Below are 19600 nucleotides of genomic sequence, written 5' to 3' on the forward strand. Positions count from 1 at the left end.
CTCTCACACTAAAGAGCAGAGAAGCACTCCCTTAATCTCTCTCGTGTTCAGTAGATATGAGGACCATTGCAATTACAGGCAAATACACAAACAACCTCCTGACCTCCTAAGTCATACATATGTGAGGCTGTTTTTCACTGTACAGTTGATTCAGATTAGTAGTGGGTTTCATTTCCAACACTTGTCTTATTGTGATGGAGTACCTTTGCTACTGTGTCAGTTTATTTATTTGCTTAGAAGATGGCCCTATGACGATTGCATAATTTGAATTTTATATTGATTCACTTCTACAATTTATGTCTGTGGTACATCAATTTTTTAGTTTTACTGTCAGTAATTCAATTCACAATTTACAATTACAAGTGCCTTATGAATCCCAGAATTCAGACCTGTGTGTGTGGCACAATTTAGTAGAAATACCCTCTATTTTATTGCCCTCTCTGTCTCTTCCATTTCAAATCAGTTTGTTTTATTGAAATAAGAAAGTCAACAGTCTCTTTGTATGCCTGTGTATACAAATTACTAGAACAATATACATCAACAATAGCACAGAAGTGTTAAATAACAGCAAAGTAATTGTTTCTGTGCTACTTGCTACCCCGGTGCAGCTGGCAGTAAATCACTGTGCTATAATTAATCTTCTCTTTCAGGGTCTTTTCTATATGCAGATTTCTCAGAAATTTGGACACATCTTCATTTTTGGAAATTGATTTTTCTTGTGCATCTATTTATTTGTTTTTTAATAACTATCCCATTCTCTTCCATTATGTGACAGTAGTTTCATAATCAGTCTTGACTGTGTAGTCTTGTCTGCCTGCATCATTTGGCCTCTATTGTATTTTGTTTCTGTCTTTGATATCTCTCACCAAGGACGAATAAACAGTTCAAAAGTAGTGGTACAGCGTGCATCTTAACATCTGTCCTTAAATTTGGGGCACTTACCCAATAGGCAATGCATTTTGTTATTTGGTTGTCTGAAAGTGTCTGTGACACTGTCCAGAGGTAAAGTGAGTCTGACGCATCTACTGTTCTCTGGGTACAGCTCTTTGCATTGCAGGACCCTGGTGCATTAGGAGTGCTTTTTGTTCCAGGGGTTTGCATAATGTAACTGCCCTTAATCAGAAAGTAAGCAATACACAGTGACTGCGGTATGTAATAGGCAGTCATTGCCCACTCCTACTCAGCATGCATTATTTTGCATTTTCATTGGAAGGTGTTTTTTTCAAAACAATGTTGTATGCAGGGTTCCATGTTCCTTTTTGGCTTCAGCTTCATCAGCTCACTGCCAGCGTCCCGCTCATTTTTCCAGCAGGGGCCAAGTGCTATAGCAGCCCCTGTTCTGTGGGTGGCTGTAGAACAAAATCATCTTTTTGACAGCGAAATTTCTCTCTCTCTGTCTCCCTGTGTGCGTGCATGTAAATAATAGTAAAATTTCCTTTTATTTGTTTGGATCCTGGCACCTCTTTTGTCAAAGGAAAGCGGCAAGATTTTTGGAGAGATTGAAAAATAAGATTTCAACCAGATTCAAAACACTTCTTTTTTCAAACCAATATTTCAGTAATATTCATTCTGACAATGCTTAACAATACCTCAAAGGCAGGAAACATTTTTTTTCCATTTTGGCCTGTTAGATAGCTTGTGTTCTTCAGCAAACTTTGCATCGATCATGACAGTTGTGTTTTATTGTAAAATGCACACTGCTGTACAGACACCTGTATTTACTCTGTCTTCATAAATCATTGTTACCTGCATATTATAGAGTCCCCTGCTGCAATTTTTCTGAGAATGCTCTGAGACACTTGTTATAATGCTCATCCCACCATTGACATCCTGCTGGAGTTTAAATTACACATCAATCTTGGAAAGAAATTAGATGTCATTATACTAGCATTGCACGGCTAACAATGCAGTGATTTATTGTAGTCTCAAAGCAATTTCTATGACAAGCTCAGTACTTGCAAAATCGTCTCTGTGAGACAGAAAAAAAAAACATGACCCCAGGCTATCCAGCATTTCCAGACGCACACAAGTTCAACATAAGCAGTGGAGATTTCCTGAAGGTCGACGTCCGCTCATCCATTCCCCCGTCTGCTACCACTTTGTCAAACCACCACTGAGGATTATTCACTGCGGAGGGTTTGCCAGGGAGGCGGTTTCTCATGGGACACGGGGGTCTGTGTGAATCTGGCTGTGCCGCAGATTCGTACAGTGCAACTGTTGCGTTAAATAGCTCAGCCTGCGAAACCCTCCACATGCTGTGGGATCGCTTTCGCATCCGGTAGGATTTTTTTTTTTTTTTTTTTTTTTTGCGTGTGTGTGCGTGTGCCTTGGAAACCAGGCCCTGCGACAGTGCTTCGGCTGTGACGTGGACCCGCCATCCACGGTGTGAAGTCACCAGAAGGGCACGAGTGGGATGAGATGAGCGCTGCATTCTGCTGTGACATTTAGTTTAACCAGATCCTGTTTCAAGCAAATAATGTCAGTCAGACCCAGCCTCCTCTCCCTCTCTCCTCCCCCATCTTGTGCAGAGGCGAAATTCCCATACGACGCTCTGCCATTTACAAGAACCTATACGGACTAACAGTTTGGTGGGCCCTACGCTGTGAGACGCCTTTTTTTGTTATTCTGTCTGATATGGAGGGTGTTCTGTGACACTATTCAGAACACGCCATCCAAGGAAGAACATTTCGGCAGGCCCGTTCCAAGAGTAAATCCCTGATTGTCAGACTCTGCTGATTCTTGTGTCGCTCACTCTGTGGGATTCATCTCCACGCCGTATACGGGTTTCCGACAAAATGTAAATGAGCGAGGAACGTTTCATTGAAATCTGCTGCCTGGTGCCGTGGCCAAGAACAAATTATTATTCCTCAGAAGTAGAAATGTCAGCGCGACCCTAGGCCCCGTTTGCTCAGGCGAATAACAAAGAACAACAGCAGGGAATTGAGGGGATCTGGGACAATAAGCTGCGGCACTTTTGGAATAAAAATCACAGATGGATGAAGATCGGCATGGCAGAGCACCAGAGGACTTTGTGCGCCCATCAGAACTCTAACATAAAGGTTGCAGATGAGGGGGAAAAAAAACTGCAGTCTGGTAATGGGACATGACATGTCAGCAGCGTGGCATTAAATAGAGTGCAGAAGCTCCTGAATAATGGCACAGACTCAGTGCAGGCAGAAAGAAATGAGAAGCAGCTCTGTAATAAAAAATACGTAGCCTACCCCCCCCATCTTGCCACTCTGTAACTGCCTGAAAAGTGATGACTGCCATCACAGGATATGTTCCAGACAGCCAGGACTTGAGTAGTGTGACTGGCCTGTTTTTCCTGCCTTCATTCAATCCACATTCACCATACATATTCTGGCTGTGTCTCCGGAAGAAACAGCAACAGGAAGCGTGTTCAGTTTGTATGTTATTTGTGAGTCTATCCCTATCTAACCTTGAGCAAATGCTGGGACACAATGTTGTCATTTGGTGACACACACACACTGTAACATTTCATCCTGTGACTTTTTCATCCTCTGGCAACAAGAACCACAACAAGAGGTTATGGTAAAAGTTGTATATTAATGGATATTTTGACTTCATGCAATATGATATTATACCGATTACAAATAATTGACAGTTCATATTCTGAATTGTGGGTGTTCATATTCTATGGTACGTTCATAAGCAGTTTAACATTGAATTTATATGCTTTGCAGTTCTAGTTCACTACTATTTCTAGCTCTTTGTTTCAAGTGTGGGAAGTATACAAATGAGCCTAATTCAAGTACTTTACAAGTAATTTGGTGACTATGCACTGGCCAAGCACTTTATATAAAAATGTCAGCAAAAGATTTTAAAAAGGTCTCAAAAAGCAAACGAAGGTTAGCCAGGGCAATGGCAGAGTTTTCCATTCAAAAATATACTTTCTGAGCAGGAATAGTGTGCTGGTTTAGAAAAGAACAAAAACTGTAAAATGAGATTATGAAGCAACAATGACGTAATATCCACTAACCTATGGGCAAAAAGAGTACATTAGACCAGTATGGTTCCTGACTGCCACAGAAACACCTGGGCATCACTGCGGCTGGATCATCCCATTCAGCAAGAGAGCAGCTCCAGAATGAAGGTATCAAAGCCTACAGCACACCAGTTGGCTTGGTACTGAATAACTGGCATGGACACCATGTTGTGGCTGGGCACATTGACATTCCAACCCACCAACTGGCAGAATGTCATGTTCATTGTCATATCAAAGTATAGTCTTCTCTGACAGACATCACAGTTAGTGTTTATATATGGCTGATTGAATGTGCAGTGCTATATAGAAAATGTTCTTGCCCCACACACCATGTTATTGATCCTTATCTTGCACAGAATAATGCCATCAACTTGTAAAACTTAATCAGTGCCACTGGCCAGAGAACATGTCACAGAGTAATTGTGTATGAATTGATTTGTAGTAGAAACACATAACTATGATACATCCATCTTCTTCTGACCCTGAGTATTCCCAGGGATTTTGAACATGCCTCTTAGAACTAAAAACATTACTATAACCGTGGAATTATTACTTACTTATATTTTATGTGTTTGATGTTTTACATGCTGCCAAAGAGAGCAAAGAGAAGCAGAAAATACCCTTAGAAATGACTTACAAATGAAGGTCAGATTAATTTTGTTTTTAGGTTGTCTGCTGATAAAATGAAAATCTTGCTGTGTACGCCTTGTGTCACCTGTCCATCAATGAGTAGCTCAATCTCTGACATGTCTACATTTGAATACTTGTGCAGGGTTACTTCTTGGGCCAAAATCTCCATATCTCCAGTTTTTTTATGATTTGTGGAAAATTTGCCTTCTTTTAGTTTTTTTTATCATTAACTACACATCATAATTTGGAGATGATGTTGATTTGTGGTGGATATTTTCATGGGCAGAAAGCTTTCATACAATGCTTGTCAAGATGTCTCTCAGCATCTCAGTAATTATTTTAACCTTAAGATAGCTGTAATTAAAACTAGGCTGAACAAATGTATTTTGCATCCCTTTTTACTGTCCAGCAAGTGACCTACAGAGACTTTGGCTCTAGTTTTCTTGTTGGATTATGGGAGGCTTTGGTTTATTGGCACACAAGGTTTTGTCATACGTCACAGTACTTCTATAGCTGAAGGGTGCTGTCATGTGATGTTCACTAGACACTGTGGTACAATTCAACACCACCAGATGGTACACTGATACCCCCTTTTGCAACAGTATGTACTGTAACTTTAAAAAAAAAGTACTGGTGCACATGTGTCTTCGCTGTCTGGTAGTCCAGTTGAACGCAAACGAACGTTAAAACATCTGGCCCCGTGACTTACTTCGTACTGAACTGAAATCCACTGACGTTTTTGTCGACTGCGGTGTAGTGGGTAAAAGTAAAGACATCACATACAATCACCAGTTGCACCAACATCTAATGTTCACTTGACAGACAAACATACAGCGGATTTTTTTTTTACGTTTCTCATTCAACTCAACTGCAGATCCAACGCGCCTCTCCATGTTTGCGTGGACCTATGTCCCCAGTTAATGCAGGAATTTTTGTGCTGTCATTTCCCTAAGTAATAACTGCTCCCATGTCCACGGGTTGCTCCCGTGTCCTCGGTTTCAGGAGAAGGGGCTTGAGAGCAATACAACTAAAACAAAAACTGAAAAATATCAGCAATTAATAGAGTTCTCACAGAGTCCGTGTAAGCAGGAATTCATTGCTTTCATTGCAAACATAGGCTCATACGGCATGCGCTGTGGGATTACCAGCATTTGTTACAGCTGTGATTTTAAGAGATACCTTACTTATATTTATTTGTTCAAACCAGTCCTTAACTTTGTCAACGCCCTCTTATCGGCTTTTTACGCAGATCTGACCAGGCAAGATGAACATGTAATTACAATAATGACAGTAAAGGTATAGGTAAATGGTAAACATAAGAATCATGTATGAAACAATTGATTCATATCCATAAACAACCTTAATACCCTTCAACCTGCATCTTACCAAAAAAGAAACGTAAACGTTGGGTTGTTACAGCTCCGTGTCTCTTTAAGAGAAATCCATCGCCCCTGTTTGATGCCGACTAGCCACCCCCTGCTTACCTGCGTTTCAAGGCTTGCTTGAAAAGAAGCGTTTATGTTCACGAAGCTCAAAACATTCACTCTGCTCGCGACTCGAGCTTCCGATCAGCCAACTGTGTGAACACGCATTGAAAAAGTGCCCGGACACATTTCGAGGGGAAAAAAAATTCTTGTCAAAGGTAAGTTAGAACTGACACACTTGTTTTTTTTCCCTCCTTTTCGTTGGAGATGGGTTGTAATGTTTGATTTTATTACTACTATTATAATTATCTTGCTATCTTTATAAATTAGTGTTTTGCCAGTTATCGGGCTGCTGAATATGTTATGCAATATTTCGGTCATATTTTGCATGCCGAGATGAATAAAAGAACTATATGATATTGAATAACTGTTACTGGATATAACATTAGCGTGTGCTTCTTATGTTTTGAGTGAATAAATACGAACAAATAAGACTATTTTTCAACATGGTAGTGGTTTTGGGGGGCACTCGCTTTCCAAGTCGATCACAGCGATGGAAGAAACGTGCCAATATTCACTGTTAAAAATGAACAGTGTACTGAAACATTTACTTTGCAACACCAACACTTTTGTCATGGTTATTCATCAGATTCCCCGGTGTCTCTCTCATGTATACGTGTCTGCGGAAGTAACTTGACTTTTATTCGCTTAACTTATTATCAAATATAAAATTCCTTGTAGTTTTATTCAAAGCAATTCATAATTTAGTTGTTTTTGCTTTCAAGTCTGGAAGTATAAAAATCTTTAGGACCTAGACTTTGGCGTTCAATTAATTGGACGCTGTGTCGCTGTAATGAGTCATCTTAATTGGTTGATCGACCTTCATATATATTTATACGACACACCTGTAGGCTTTTATAAATGAGGGCAATTATAGGATTATCAGGCATGTTTCTAGGGGAGTCCGATTGTTTGTGACGATAGTATAACTGCTGATTACATCTGATGTCTCAATCGACGGTTCTGGTTGAATGTTGAGGTGACACTTTATATGACAGTAGATCTGAACAAGGAGTTCTATAGACTGCACATGTCTCTAAATCTCCTTGAATTGCAAATATGTGCTGCCGTTCAAGTAAGTGTACAGTTATTTTGCTTAAATATCGAGTGACTTTTTCTTATAGCAAACGAACAGACTTCATCTTATGCCACTATGCCACAGTAAGGTGTTAAATGTAGACTTCGCGAAAGGGACCCCATTTTAACAAAGTAATGAAAAAAACATGCGCAAACAACGCTTTTATCTTTTATGTATTTAAATTTTTATTAATCTATTTATTTATGTGAGGCTTGGAAAAGGTGGATTTTTTTCCAGCTTCACCTCGTGATTTCAGTTGTACAGTGATACAGCTATCTGTGTCATTTGGGTCAGCCAACGTTTTTTTCTCAGACGTCAAAAGTTCATGTTATGAGATATGCCATGGTTTCTGGATGCTAGGCGAGCGTATTCATCATACAGATCTGTACGGCATAAAACCAGGGAGAAGTGGTAAGGGTCTGTTTTGTGTGCTTATTATGTAAGAAATACATAACGTTTTACCACAGGGACATGCTTTTCAGAAGTAGGGAGACCTCCTTTCAGATGCCATGTAGACTACAATAACTGACCATTAGTATAAAGATGCAGATTATACATATGTTTCACATACGTTGCCAAGCTAAGGGTTAATATTCTCTCCAATGCACCTTTTGAACTGGTCCTTAGCATCAGTAGAACCACATTTACATTTGCATCTACATTATTACAAGCACATGTCTGAATATTGGACATGAAAGCAACGTTTTACTATTTCAGGTTTAATTACTTAAAAAGATTATTTCAGCATGTCTCATTTGTTTTAAAGGTGTGCTGTGTACTGCATCATATTCTAGTCCCTAACAACCCTGTCATCATAAATAATAATCCATGGTTATCACAACAGAGTATTGTGAATTCCATTACAGGACTAACATTATTGCAAGACTAGGGTGACTTCTGCATGAGGAAAATAAAAATCCTGATCAATGGTAGGCAATGCAGGGAGTAAAAAAAGGTTTAACAAATGGTGAAAAGTTGTACAGTGAGTTAAGAGTTTTTACCCATCAAGCAAAAGGTGTCTTTCATTTAATCAAATTTCTCCTGGAACCCTGCAAGGTTTCTGCTGGGAGATGTATGTGTTGGCCACATTATGTCATGGACCATTTGTTGTAATTGCTACCAGCCCTGCATCTAAGCCCTTATGCCTTAGGGAGACGCAGTTAAAAAAAAATAGTGGTTCTTTGACACCATCACGGTATGGCATGTGTGGCGTTCAATTTCAAATATTGTCAGAAGAAATGAAGACACATTTTTTTGTGATACATGAATGAAAGAATGATACATTAATGATACGAACAATGTAGTTGATAACAATACACCATGAGAAGGGAGTTTTTGTTGTTGTTCAGTTCAGAATCCAAATACATAACTAATGGAGCATACTGTAAGGTGATTAGTAGGTAATTCCCTTGCATGCTACCCTTCATCCACTGTTGGGCAGGTATGTGTATTGTACTGATGAGAACTCCTACATTTGCATTGATGATTTACTTCACAGCATGAGTGCTGTCACAGAAAATTGGCTTTACCAATATGGATGGATGCTATGCTGTAGTATTTTCAATTATACAGTTCCCTTTGCAACCTTAGCTGTTCTGCTGTTGGTATCTGTGGTAGAGTGTGCTCCATTGGTGTTTTGTTTTTTACTCATCAATTTTTAGGGAACCTATACAGTAAATACAGAGAGTCTGAAATGTTTGGTGGGAAAGGACATTTAATATTAGATAACTGGGCAAGAAATATGTTTCTTTCCACTGTATGAAACACGGCAGTTATTACATTTTAGCTTCTCTCCATTTTGAAATTTGAGATTTAATAAAAAAACATTCTTACGATTGACTAAATGCAAAAAAATGGAGTGAAATATCAGTCTTATATCTTCATCAGTCACTTATACCTAACAAATGTGTTCAGCGATCAGCTTGGAGGTTTTAAGAAACCGCTTGGAATATTTGATGCATTTAACAGACTGGGGCTCCCGTCCCTTTGCCCCACAGCATGAGGGACACTCCAACAGACATGTTCAAAAGAAATGAAGGTCTACCTCTGTGTGGTATCATAGTTGTATCCATCAAACTGACCCTGATGCACTGTGGATGGGCCTAACACTTCTCTGCATTTCAGTCTGTCAAGTGCTAAAGATGGCAGATGTCAAAATGTTGCATCACTAAGATCCAAGCGCCTGAGTTTTTTGCCTCACTCAAATATTCATATGCATACCGAGAGCAGACAGAGGAAAACAGGGTCCATGCGAGAGAATGTCACTGTTGTTTGTGATTGCGGTAGCATTGTTTGATTTCTGCAATTTGAAGAATTGCTGGATGTTCTGATTTCCTTATTGGTGTAGTTGTGCACATGCTCATGGGTACACATACATATTTAATGCCATTGTTATTTTTAAAAAAACGATACTAGTAGTAATCAATACTACTAATTTTAAACTTGGTGAAATGAAAATATAGTTCGAATAAGATATTAACAAATCTGTTTGTTTATTTTGAGCTGGCTCGGTGGCCTGCACATGGTTTCAAGGTCTGAACAAACATCCGGGTTAATCAGAGCAATTCCTGCCCCCAGGTTCTGTCCACCAGGCCCACAGAAGCCCCTTTCTTCCCAGTGAAATGGAGCTGACAGTTCCCTGCTGGTTTCACTGTCTGAGACAGCCATTTGCTTTCCCATCAGAGCACTGACAGTTGCACAGTTGCATGTGAGGGCTCAAAGGAATTGCCACACGCGCACCACAGGAACTGTACAAAACATCTGTTTTTGCATCTTGAATTGTACCCACACAATAGGAGGCCTATAGATTCTGGAGGCGTTCAAAGAATGAACTTCCATCATGAAATCAGGATGTTGTTCATGTGGCAAGTGGTGATTACATCCAAGGTCAAGGTCATGTTGCCAAAAGAGGAAAGCAGTCAGTTGTGTTGGAGTTACATTCAAATTTAAGTGTCCTTGACACCGTTTGCAAACCACAGTCAGTCCCGTAAAATAGATTCCAATTTACCAATGCTTATGGCCATTGGAATGGGCTCTCAAACCCCTTGGGAATATCTCTTTTTACAAAAGCCTGGGTTTATATTTCCAGTGAAATACAGTTTCCTTTAATTTCCACCACCTCACAGACAGTGAGTTTGTCTGGCTCTTGCAGCCAAAGGTGAATCAATGGGATCTGTGGGCGTAATTGGATTGTAATCCCAGCCATAAACCTTTAAAGCTTACCTGGCACAGGTTCATTTATTGTACTCAATAGACAAAATTTCAGACCTGCAGGCCATTCCTGAAGTGCCTTCAGGAACCCCATGTTCTCATGGTTTTCATTTCATTACCCCAGTAAAGTTTCAGGGTGGCAATAAAAAAACAAGCCACACCAATTATGTGTCTGTAGTGTTATAGGTATTGATGGAAATGGCTGTAAAAATTATACAGTTGTCCTGTTAAAGTCTGTCTGTTTCATGTGTTTGTTGTTAAAAAGCAATTTAGAGTCAATTGAATCCTGGGAGGTGTTGGTGTTGCTGGTATAATTTATAGATAAACTTGCATATAGCTGGTCCACAGGCATTGGAAATCAAAGATGGTAATGGAATCTTTTTGTGTGCAGCCATGCAAGCAGGGAAATATTGTGTAAAGGGACTGAACGATAACAATAGCTTGCCACATGGAGAAAATGATTTCTCAAAGTGTCAGCATCTGTGAATGTATTACTTGATCAATTCATGCACTACATGAAATTCTGATTCTGACTCTGACTTTTGGAAAAAGCATTGCAGCTAAAAATAGGGCATGAAGATTTTTTTTTTATCAGATCATGTCAGAGTGTTGTCCTGAATTAAGCTGGAAAGTCCTTGTTGAGACTTGTCTTCCTTCCTGGTCTTGTCCTTGAAAGCTTAATAAGACATTTTAATTTACGCTCCATTATCAAAATTATATCTGGCATCATCATCTAGAATTAGGCTTGAGCCAACTTGTTAAACACTCTGATATGAACGGTTATTGTCTTTCCCATGAAAGGTCTGTGTAGGTCTTAAGCTGCTCAGATTTAAACTGCATTTTTTTCACTGCGTTTCTATCAAAGTCAAGTCATAAGAAGGTTACAACAAAACAACCCATGTTACTCACCTATAGAAACCCCACCAAATTCTGTGATGCTCACTATTGAAGCATGCGTGTTTTATGAGAAAACTAATGAGAAAATGTAAGATCTTTGCCATTTTATTTCCAGTGATAATACATAGTGTTAAGGCTAAGTCTAACAATACATTTTAAGATTAATAGTGCAACACAAGTTACGAAACCATGTTTTGGGTGAGAGATTTGAGGACCATCTCAGACAAAATGTTCTCTTCCTTTTTTCCACTGAATGTTTCCCCCATTAAATACAATTTTTCAAATGGTTTAATCAATATATGCCTCCTGTAGACTTTGAATCAGACAGCTAATTCACATGGATTGCTCCTTTAGAGGTGCTGGGCTTTTGTCTGTGGTCCATAATTGCAGTGTGCTGGTGGAGCTACTGTACATCAAGAACAAGAAAAACATTTTAAACATAGTGCAAATAAGTAGACTTAAGGGAGTACTACAAAATTGAATCAACATTTTAAAACAGTATGACCAAGTCTTGACATAAGGTACATTTTTGTTATACATTAATACATGATGCTCCACATTTCACATGGCCACCATAATTCTATCAAAAGATAAGAAATAAATCTAAATAAAAAGTTTTATTTTTGGCTGATGCTGATTATTTTACCCCATTGCAGAAATTTTAAAATAGTCATTTTGAAAAGCATACATTTTTGTGCTGGGTAGACCTGTAACAAATAAGTATAAACTACTCCAAGCCATGCAGTTCCTTGTAGTTTCATATCCCTTAACCTTGACTTGATATATATATATCAATAATAACATAAGTATAGTGGACCTTTTTATAGCACCCATAGTACAGATCACCTTTTCAGGGATGGGGTTGTCTGTACCACTCAGAGGAACCTAGGATCTCAAATATAGGAATTTATGGCTTTGATGCTCAGATTCCAGAGATACTGTATGTTTCTCCAGCTGTGAACACAACTCATCTAATATGCCTATAGAATGCCTCATTTTCATGATGGCTTCAAGAGCTCTTTTTGGGAAATGGAGAAAGGCCTGCACTGTTTGCTGATGAAAATATATCACGAAAGATCTTCCTGTTTGCAGCTAGAATGGACAGACTGAGCATATAAAGAAAGTTATCAGTCATTTCATATCTGTACATACAGTATACTGTCAAGAAAATGTCAGACAAAATGTGACTGATAATGGTTTTCACCTGTTAGACAGGAAGGTGGATTAACCATGGCCTCATTAAGAAGCCTACTTACACCAGAGAGCAAATTATTGTTTCACACCAGAGAAAAAAAGTAACGGAAAGCACACACAACTCCATTGGAATATTGATTAGTTTCCCTGTGGTGTTTCATCGAATCCATAGACAGTAGAATGTTAGTCTGAGATTGACAGCGAGGTTTAGCATATCCAAATGAAGCATTAGTCATGCCATAAAGCATTATTCTTGGAGTGTCCATAAATAATACATTTAAAAGGTATATGATTGACTGTCCAAAGTACAGTAAATTGCTCAAAATTCTTTCTGATCCTCACTGTTTCCATGATCCATCAAAGTTTGGAACCTTTGTTCTCATTTCTTTGTGCAGTATCAGTTGAAGCAAAACCCAGGTGGAAAATCCACTAATTCACACTCTGACATTTTCAGCCACTGGTCTCGGTCTGACAGCTCAGCTGAAGCATGTTTTGTGTTTAGCAGGGTCGATGGCTGAGAGTACACAAAGTCCTGTGATACTGGGCCTCAGTCAGTCTCCCGGGAAAAGGACGCGCACACAAAGTGTAAGCAGGTGACAGAGAAAAGGAGAGGGATCCTCATGAAATGTATGTCTGATGGCAAAGATCAAAGGAGAGGTCTTCACTGCCTTTTGTAGTGTGGTCCAAGTGAGATCCAGTCAATGGTGTTTTCTGTTTGGGTCACGTTGTCCTTTTGGTTGTTTTCTCAGGCTATCCCAGTGTTAGAAGTAAAGGCAATCCAATATAATTAATCTAGTAACTCTTTAACACATCTCTTTAGCACCTCTCACAAAGCCTTTTGCCATGTTAATTTTTAAAAATTTTTTCATAGTTTGAAGGAATTATTACGATAATATATTGTATGCTGGTGTATATCATAAGGTTTGGAAATATGTCTGATAGTGCCATTTAATGTGAACAGCTCTATTGTGAAACAGCATTGCATTTCATTGGTTATAATCACTAAACATCCCAAAGGCAATGACTTTTTATACCATGTATTAGCATGGATACCACCTCTTTGACAGTTTGCCAGTAATATCATGTCAGGTTTTTTTTTTACTGAATAATAGTAAAGGCCATTCGAAAGGTTATGTTTCTAAAGATAGATAGATAGTTTATCGTCCTCAGAGGAAATTCTTTTCCACGGCCAATGCATGGAACACAAAAAAACAGACTTGTGTATGTCAGTGTGTGCAGTGCACTCTCCAGCAGATCAGACATTTGTAGAGAAACCTGCCAATGGTAATACATATATATACTCCATTGTAAAGTGACAAAACAAGAACCTTTGAAGTTGCATTAAGTGAGAGGAAAAAGCAACGTGGAGATCAACAGACTAATACTTCAATCAAACACACTGCAACCAAGGAAGGCTTTCTTTGTGTAATCCTACTTAACTGCTAGCAGCATGTGAGACATGAGTACATACTGATAACACAAATTAATAAAGTTCCTTTGATGTCAGCCAGGGTGGTGAGCTACAAATATGGGAGACAGAGAGCTTTATTTGATACTTATCCTGAGCCTTTTGATTGTTTTACATGATAAGCAAACATGGCAGTTAAAAACAAGGCTTGCCCATTAGTAGCTGATGTAGCTTGATTGCTTATTATGTAGTTCTGCCTTTGGTGCAAAACATATAAAATCAATTATATTCTAGTGGCTTTATGTTAAAAAACAGCCATCTCCAATAGTTATGATCAAAAGTGGATCGATGATATTTGCTAAAATTGGCATGCGTGTAATTATAAAAAAAAAAAACAGATTCAGTGTTATCTATTTAGAAGTAAGTCTCTGTCTCACCTACATGTAGCTCACAGGCCTCCACTGATATCAACATTCTACTATTTAGCAGTAATTTTATCTACCGAAGAGTAATAAAATGGAAAAACACATTAAAACACGTCTATAAATATGAAATATTTGTGTTGTAGCAAAGTGGTTGGTATGAAAGTGCTGCAGATTATACAATGCAACACATGATGTTCCAGCATCTGCATTATGAAACGCTGGCTGAATCATTCTGATGCCAAAATGTTAAATGAATGCATCTGCAAAAAAATTGCATGATGTAAGGGTCAAAAATATTTTTGACCTATATATTACAGTAGTGGGCCTGCTGATGTACAGTGGATTTTAAACATTTTAAATGTACAGTTCTGCTTTAAGCAGAAATTGCATTGTAGACTTTTTGTGGGTGCAGTTTTAAAATAGGAGCCGACTGGGACTAAGAGCACAGATGGAAACCACATCAAATGTTATTGAAAACGGAGAAGTGCTATCCTCAGGAGACTAGCAGTACACATCGGAAGGGGGGGGAAGGAGGGAGAGTAATCAACCTTGAGTTCTTGCTACTTTTGAACATCTTTCTAATGAGGGGTAATTTCTTGCCACTTAGCTTTAATGTGCAGGGTAAAAAATGCTTCATGCAGGTAGTAGCCATATCAAATGAGTTGATTGACAGATTCACTTACTGTTGTACTGAATAATGAATTGAGCCAGGCAAATGTCTCCCTTTCTGTTTAGTGTAATTGTGTTAGACATTGTAAATGGGAAAACATCTTTCCTAATGTTGTCCTAACCTTTTCCTAGTTTACATTTTTACAGACGCAACAAGGCAAACCGACGGTCTCAAGTGAAAGCACAAAGGGCATGATGACAGCTCTTGCTGAGTGAAAGAGCATCCCTGGAAACAACGGTGTTCACTAACTTTAGAAAACAAGTCGTCCCTGTTCTGACGTCAGTCCGGCGTCATGGATATGTCCCACACGAACAACAGCAGCACAGCTCTGTGGGACGACATGCTCTGGGAGGAGCTGTGCCAGTCCTCTCTGAGCGGCACCACCTTCCTGATTTTGGCCTACAGCACCGTGTTGGCAGTGGGCCTCATCGGCAACACCTGCCTGGTCTTCGTCATCTCGCGGCAGAAGGAGATGAGGAACGTCACCAACATCTTCATCGCCAACCTCTCCTGCTCCGACCTCCTCATGTGCATCGTGTGCCTGCCCGTCACGGTCATCTACACCCTCATGGACCGGTGGATCATGGGAGAGGCCCTGTGCAAGGTCACGCCCTTCGTCCAGTGCATGTCCGTCACCGTCTCCGTCTTCTCCCTGATGCTCATCGCCCTGGAGCGCTACCAGCTCATCTTGCACCCCACAGGATGGAAGCCCGTCATGGGCCACTCCTACCTGGCGGTGGCCGTCACCTGGATGGTAGCCTGCTTTATTTCCCTGCCCTTCCTCTCTTTCCACGTCCTCACCAACGCGCCATTCCAAAACCTCAGCATCCCGTTCAACCCCTTCACTGACCACTTCATCTGCATGGAGCAGTGGCCCTCCAATGGAAACCGGCTGGCCTACACCACCTCGCTGCTGCTGTTCCAGTACTGCCTGCCCCTCGTCCTCATCTTCATCTGTTACCTGCGCATCTTCCTGCGGCTGCGCCGGAGGAAGGACATGGTGGAGCGGGCCCGCGAGGTCCGGCAGAAGAGGGCCAAGGGGTCCCAGAAAGTGAATGCCATGCTGGCCTCCATCGTGGCCGCCTTCGCCGTCTGCTGGCTCCCGCTGAACGTCTTCAACACGGTGTTCGACTGGAACCACCAGGCCCTCCCTGACTGCCAGCACAACTTCATCTTCTCGGTCTGCCACCTCACCGCCATGGCCTCCGTCTGCGTCAACCCCATCATCTACGGCTTCCTTAACAGCAACTTCCAGAAGGAGCTGAAGGCGACCTTGCAGCGCTGCCGCTGCTGGGGGGCGCCAGAGAGCTACGAGAGCTTCCCCCTCTCTACCGTCAGCACCGAGGTCACCAAGGTGTCGTCCCTGAGCAATGGGTCTTTCAGCGTCAATGCCTAGCAGGGCTGCTGCTGTCGGGTGTCCAGAGAGAGAGGGAGAGATAAAAAGGGGCCATCTCCATGGAGATATAGAACTGTCTCGCAATGACTCCTGCAGTCTCCTGCTTTGGGCCTTGAGACAGCGCATTTATATTGATGTGATCTTTGTAGGTCCAGTAATCACCACCCTTTGGTTGAGATAACAGTTAATGAAGGGCTTAGGCGGAGATCACCATGCCTTGTTAAATTAAGCAGTCTTTGCCAAAGGCGCCACACAGCTGCAGCTGTGGCACGCTTGGCTGTTCCCCACAGATGCGGCTTCGCCTACCAGATACATGTGCTCACTTCCACATGGCAGTGTGCTCAACGCGTTTACCAGTTTCTCCAATCGGTGGCCACCTTTACCAGCTCAACGGGAAAGCAAATCCGAAAAAGGCCTGCAGCCTCCATGGACCCATCTAATGCATTACTCCGTTGTTGCATCCTTGATAACACAGATTAGCCCTTCCTTCAAGTCGATCAAATATAGCCAGTCTCTGCAACCACACCCAACAAGGTTGTACAATGACAGACAGAGATATAAAGCGCCACCCTTATGATAGTTAACTGGCTTTCAAAATTGACTGTGATATGCTGTGTCTTAAATTTCATGCTCTGATTTTTAGTTAATCTATAACTATTTCTATTAGATGCCTTTTATGTGAAATGTTTGATTTATTGACAAATGTCTACACTATTCTTTTGGTTTCTAAAACACAGCTGTATGCTGGAGATGCTTGTGTTATTTTGTGCTGAGTCTGATAAAACTCAAAAATGCAACATTGTGGGGCATTCAAGTAGAATAAACTACATATGTATCATGAGACCCAAACAGATGTCTCTTTTCAAGTGATAGCTGTTATTACAGAAGACACTCTAGAAAATAATTGTGGGCTCTTTGCTTAAATTCTTTGTCAAAGTGTGTTTGCCACTTGGAATAACAAAATGTTAAATAATCACATGACCATGATCCACATTTTATGGCAGAACACAATGCAGTATTTTGCAATGGTGGCACTGTTCTCATTCTAGATCAATGAGCTCCTAGCTGATTATAATCCATCTGAAGACATTTGTGGTGTAGAAAGTGCAATAGTGTAGGTGACTGCAATTGACGTTGAAATCCTACATCCTTTCACCTAAATAAAGGTGGTATTTCAACATCTCCAAGATGGTGCTATAAAGAGAATTATAGATTAAGTGAAGATCCATTACTATATTGTACTGCCTTGAGGGTTATTTAAAAAAGACACCAAAATGATATATTGCCATCATACTATTTATTTATCATATCTAAATTTTCTGTAGAGTATAAAGTGATATTATGAAGTGACATCTTTAAACATTGTTTGGTGCCTATTGATCATTTAAAGCATAGTCTTTGGCACACACCGAACCTTTTATTCAGGCCCTCGTAGGAGATTCATTTGTTTCCTGTTTTACTAAACTTTGCAGACTAGTTACACTGAGAAGTAATAAGACCAAAATTCACAAGAGTTTCAAAACAAGAAAGGAGCAAACTCCTAGCAGAAACAAATAACTCTGAAGCCAAAGCAAAGGGAAGCAACAAAGGTGATTATACAGTATAAATGCAGCAGATAAGTCCTTGCCCCCCCCGCCCCCCTCCTCTAAGAGGCCTTATAAAACATGGTCTATCATAGACTTTATGTCCTGCATTGATGTAAGATGCTTGATATTTCAGTTGTATAGCCTTGTGTAGCCTTTGAAATATGACAATGAAATATGAATGCCAATCAATAACTCTTGTGCTTGGTTTCACCTCACCTTGTCATTTCATTTGTCCTGCTGACATAAAGGTGGCAGGATGAGAATGAATACTGTCCCACAGTCTCCTCTTTTTCTTTTCTTTTTTCTTTACTAGTTTTTCTGTCTGAGAATCAATCAGGCCTGTATATATCATATTGTTGTACCTCATGGTCGCGAATTTCAATGAACTTTTCATACATTCGACCACAATATGTTTATACAGGTTTTCAGGTATGCCTGTTCAGCCTGGTTTACATGAACTGTAATTGTGTTAAGGTCAAGCTAACTACCCTGATGCTGAGAGACATCTTGACAAGCATTTCATTAAAGGTTTCTGCCCACATTCTGTGAATGTATGACTTGGTAAAACAATGGCTAGCAATTGTCTGTTCACTCCATTAACTTGCCTTAATTTCCAACATGGATAAATTGTCACCAAGCTCCTAAGTGTACCCGTGTGTGTGTGTGTGTGTGTGTGTGTGTGTGTGTGTCTGTGTGTGTGTGTCTGTGTGTGTGTGTGTGCGTGCGCGCACGCATGCTTATGCGTGCTCCAAGTGTGTGTTCTCTGTATATCCTCCTGTTTATTGAGTGATTGTAATGTGATGCATTTCAAATGTTGTGCTAACTCGTCATTTTTATGTTTAACGTCTTGTTTTCTTTTTTTTTTTGTTTGTGTTGTTCAGTTTTGTGCTGATGCTGTTGTTAGGCTGAAGCAATGCTATATTAATTGAATGTAGTCCACTCATTACTCAAGACTACAGGATGGTGAACTATTCTGCAAGGTCAAGAATTGTTCTCCATCATTAAAGAAAAGTATAATCAAACTCCCATTGTACTTTAAAATTGGATTTTACTCTGTGTAGCAGCTTCACAAATAAACGCATTGAAAGGTTTGATGTAAAGCACTTGTGATTGTGTCCTAGATGAATAAAGAACCTTTTATTTTAGAATTCACTAAGAGCTGTGAAGAAAACCGAAATAAACATCAAAGAGTACAAGCAACAGAATAAAATCAATACATGGAATCCACAAGGAGAATGAAAAGAAAAGGGTCTGTTCGGAACAAATAGTGATTTGAGAGTGATGGAGAGCTCTGAGAATATGGCATTTGTCAATGTTATTGATGATATTGATAGAACTAACTGGGTAGAAGAGTAAATCAAAGGGTTTATGGTAATAAATAACCTCCAGGGCTGTGTTGGCTATGTATTATTTACATATATTTTTTTCCAATGTATTTTGTGTACTCTTTATATCTTTAAGTATTATACAAGCTTCTTACAGTAGTCTATAAATGCCAAGAAGATTGCTCTGTATGATAATCTGATTTAAAAAAAACACACCCTTTTACTTTGGACATATATGAATATTTGTTGGGCTGTGCTCGATTTTTCTTTTTTTTAAAAGCATGTTGAAAT

At 39.9% G+C, this 19600-nt stretch overlaps 1 protein-coding gene across 1 annotated transcript; it reads left to right on the plus strand.

The window, feature by feature from the left end:
• Window positions 1–6192: 6192 nt before the first annotated feature.
• npy8br (neuropeptide Y receptor Y8b) lies at window positions 6193–16444 on the plus strand. The gene is made up of 2 exons (XM_036527635.1): window positions 6193–6278; window positions 15134–16444. Exon 2 carries the CDS (start codon window positions 15295–15297, stop codon window positions 16396–16398), a length of 1104 nt encoding a protein of 367 aa, XP_036383528.1. The 5' UTR covers window positions 6193–6278; window positions 15134–15294; the 3' UTR covers window positions 16399–16444.
• The last annotated feature ends 3156 nt before the right edge of the window (window positions 16445–19600 follow it).

This window comes from Megalops cyprinoides, chromosome 4, assembly GCF_013368585.1.
Source record: "Megalops cyprinoides isolate fMegCyp1 chromosome 4, fMegCyp1.pri, whole genome shotgun sequence".
Taxonomy (NCBI): domain Eukaryota; kingdom Metazoa; phylum Chordata; class Actinopteri; order Elopiformes; family Megalopidae; genus Megalops; species Megalops cyprinoides.